General features: G+C 37.3%; 1 protein-coding gene across 1 annotated transcript; it reads left to right on the top strand.

The window, feature by feature from the left end:
• Positions 1–1,714: 1,714 nt before the first annotated feature.
• LOC121773132 lies at positions 1,715–2,842 on the top strand. The gene is made up of 2 exons (XM_042170011.1): positions 1,715–2,350; positions 2,432–2,842. The coding sequence occupies exons 1-2, from the start codon at positions 1,715–1,717 to the stop codon at positions 2,840–2,842; spliced, it is 1,047 nt and encodes a 348-aa protein (XP_042025945.1).
• The last annotated feature ends 1,060 nt before the right edge of the window (positions 2,843–3,902 follow it).

The raw sequence follows: 3,902 nt of genomic DNA, 5'->3' as shown, positions 1-3,902 counted from the left end.
TTCTCCTGACACATCAGCAGGTCTATCTCAGAGCCTATCTCCCTACAATTAGAGCTCATCACAGAGCCTATCTCAGAGCTCATCTCATTTTCACATCATCCCTATTTTTATATATTTCACTTTTAATTGTTGGTGTAAATTAAAGACAACGTAGTATACAACAAAAAATAATTTTTATTAAAAATAAAATAAAACATCCTATATTATAAAAACAAAAAAAATAAGATAAAGATAGATAAAAATGTGAATTGATGTAAAATTGCTGAAGTTCATATCATCGTGGAGAGAAGTAAAATTGAAATTGAGATTGGAAATAGATGAATGTGAATTGATGGAGAATGAGATATATATAGTGAATTAAAAATTGAATTAATTTTTTTTTAAAAAAGAAAAAATGAATATCGGCTTGGCCGATCTATAGGCCTTGGGGCGGAGCTGAAGGGGAAGGGAGATAGGCTCCCTCCCCACAATAGAGGCCTATGAGAGCGATCTGCCCTGCTATTGCTCTTAGACGTTAACATTCTTGACCACTTCTGGAATTCGAGAACTTAATTTCATTGCCCATTTGGTTGAATAATTGAATAATTATCATGCAAACAAGAATAATTTTCATGATATAAATTAAATACATGACATTGACGAAAACGTTAGTAGTACTATATAGTAATGCCGTGCGTACATCTCAAAAAGAACGTAATAAAGATAACGAACAACCACTGTATATTTGTGTCTCGATAGTACACTGTACACATGAACCGACGCTATTTTTATTTACGTTTTCGAATTGGATGCTCGTGCTTTTGAAGTATTCTCATCACATGTCTTATTTTATTTTATTAATTATAATAGTTCATAATTATATATTTCATTTATTTTTATTATACTTAATTTATTATAAAATTAATACTATTATATAAAAATTAATTGAGATGTCACAATAGTTGTTTCTTTCTCACATAGTACTCCCTCCGTCCCCCAATTCCAGTCACTCTTTGACTCGGCACGGGTTTTAAGAAACAGTTTGAATGTGTAGTGTAATAAATGGAGGTAGGTAGTGTAATGTGGGGCCCCTTTGACTTTTTGTGTAATAAATTTGTTTGAAGTATTAAATGGCCAAATAAATGTTGAAGGATTACATAATTAAACTTGATTAATTAATGTTGGTATAGTGATTAAATAAATTCTATTTAATACTCTTTATTAATTAAACTTGTTGTTACTGCAAAAAATTAAACATCCATTTACAACAGCTAACTGAAGCAGATTGCACAGAACCTCAAATTCAAAAGTTAGAGGCAAAAATTAAAGGAGGGAATTTCAAGCACCAAATTTCATTGCATGGAGGGAATTTGTACAAAGTCCACCAACTCCTATAAATACATTCATTTCTACTCCTCCTACTTTCAACAACCAAAACAAAAAACATAAAGTTATTTACTGTTGAAAACCCTCAGAAAATCTTCATCACTGGGCAATGGAATGTCAGGAGGTCAGAGAGTTGGACCATGATCAGGAGCAGCAAGAGCAAGGGCAGAGTGGATCGCAGCGGGTTTCATTAACCTTGACCGCCCAAGAAAAAAACCTCATTGCGCAGTTTCTTCTACAGTGAAGTAAGGCTGGAGTGCTGCCAAGAGGTTCATTTACTGAGGCAGCCAAGAGATTTGGCATCCATAAAAGGACATCATTAAGAATTTGGAAGGTCAGCAAGCAGCAAATGGACAGAGGGGAACCTGTTATAATGAGAAGCAGAGCATCAGGTTATCAACACAAAGATAAACTTATGCTAGATGAAGAAAAGTTTAGAAACCTGTCTATGCTTGAGAGATCAACCATAAGGAAGGTTGCTTCTAAGATGGAAGTAAGCAAGTCAACAATTGGTAGATTCATTAAGAGTAGACAGTTAAAACCGCATACAAGTGCTATCAAGCCTACATTGACTGAAGCCAACAAACTTGCAAGGATGAAATGGTGTCTTTCTCATATTCAGCCAACATTAGAAGAAGGTAAACTTTTTTACCATTCAATGCACAACATAGTTCATATTGATGAGAAATGGTTCTACATGACAAAGACATCAGACCGATATTACCTTTTGCCGGATGAGGATGTGCCGTATAGGTCCTGTAAGTCCAAGAGATTCATCACTAAAGTGATGTTCATGGCTGCTGTCAGTCGGCCACTATTTGGTAGTGATGGGGAAACCATATTTGATGGTAAAATAGGCTTATTCCCGTTCACAGAGGAAGTACCGGCCCAAAGAAGTTCTAAGAACATGCCAAAGGGGACAATTGAGACCAAGCCTATTCAATCCATCAACAAGGAAGTCATGACAGCCTGTCTTCTAAACCAGGTAGACCAATTTTTTGTTGTTATTAAAGCTATCAGACATGATTAATGTCATCATTTAGTCTCATACACATATCCCTCACAGATTATACCAACAATCAAGGCCAAATGGCCAGCCAATGCAAGCAAGAAGATTTTCATCCAGCAAGATAATGCCAAACCTCACCTAAGAGCTGCTGATCAACAGTTTGAATCACTTGCTAGTACTGATGGTTTTGAATTCCATCTAATTAGCCAACCACCCAACTCCCCAGACACAAATGTGTTAGATCTAGGGTATTTTAGGGCAATACAATCACTTCAAGATGACAAAATTGCCACCAATGTAGATGACTTGCTGAGGAATGTGTTTACCTCATTTGAAGAACTCTCACCACAAACACTCAGAGTATTTATTACACTACAAAGCTGTCTGACAGCAATACTACAAGTGCATGGGAAGAATGACTACAACATCCCTCACTTAAACAAGGACAGATTGCAAAGAACAGGATGACTGCCCTTACAACTTCAAGTTGAAGAGGGTTTGGTAAGAGAGAGTTTGGAGTACCTAAAGCTGTCTGAAAACAACACTGGAGACACCTACGACATAGGGCATCTTAACCATGTTTTAGGGTACTAGACATAATAGTAGGGGATGGAGTTTACATTATAAGCACAAACATATGTTTGTGTTTAAGATGTAAACTCTTTTTTTGTGCATATGTTGCATTTTTTGTTATTGCCATCAGAAAAATTTCATCACATGGCATCAGCCTCCAAACCCTTCATAGGGGGTGGCTTACTAAGCTAGATAGGTTACATTTTGTGTAAACATCATCACTGTAAATGTAATTCAGTAATCAGTGATTATAGGTTTTATTATCACTTGAAATCAGCCTCCAAACGCTACAAGGGGGTGGCTTCATTAAGAGTACTCAGAAAAGCTTCATCACAGGGACATAGGGACAACACATTACACTTACAACAGCCTCCACACCATACACAGGGGTGGCTGAGCTTTCCCTCAGAAAAGCTTCATCACAGGGAAGTCAGAGGACACTTACAACAGCTATAGTAATGCCCCAGTATCAGATAAACATTCATCATCAATTCCCACTGATACAATTTCACATAAACATTCATAATCAATTCCCACTGCCATCATTTCACATAAACATTCATCATCAATTACCATTGCCAACAATATCACATAAATATGGAGCAATAACACATAAACATCGAGTACATCAGAAATACAGTAGGTGGCATCAGAAATCAGAAGCCTCCAAACCCTAACAAAGGGGGTGGCTTTCAATCAGAAAGATACTCACAAATTAGAGGACATCCTTGAGGCAAGGAAACATGATTAGTAGCATTGCTTTTTCATTGTCGGAGTACTCTCTCTTTGGCTCAACCGCGGCCATGCCTTCCTCAATTTCATCCAAACCAATGGAAGGTGTTTCGCTTTCCCCCCAAAGAATAGGACATGAAGGCGGAGCTTCAGTTTCAGATCCGTTGAGAGCGTCGGACGGATCTTCGGTTTCACCATCGAGAGGGTCGGACGGATCTTCGGA

The sequence above is a fragment of the Salvia splendens genome, chromosome 2 (genome assembly GCF_004379255.2).
Source record: "Salvia splendens isolate huo1 chromosome 2, SspV2, whole genome shotgun sequence".
In the NCBI taxonomy this organism is placed as follows: Eukaryota; Viridiplantae; Streptophyta; class Magnoliopsida; order Lamiales; family Lamiaceae; genus Salvia; species Salvia splendens.
This window is presented reverse-complemented; position numbering and strand designations above follow the sequence as displayed.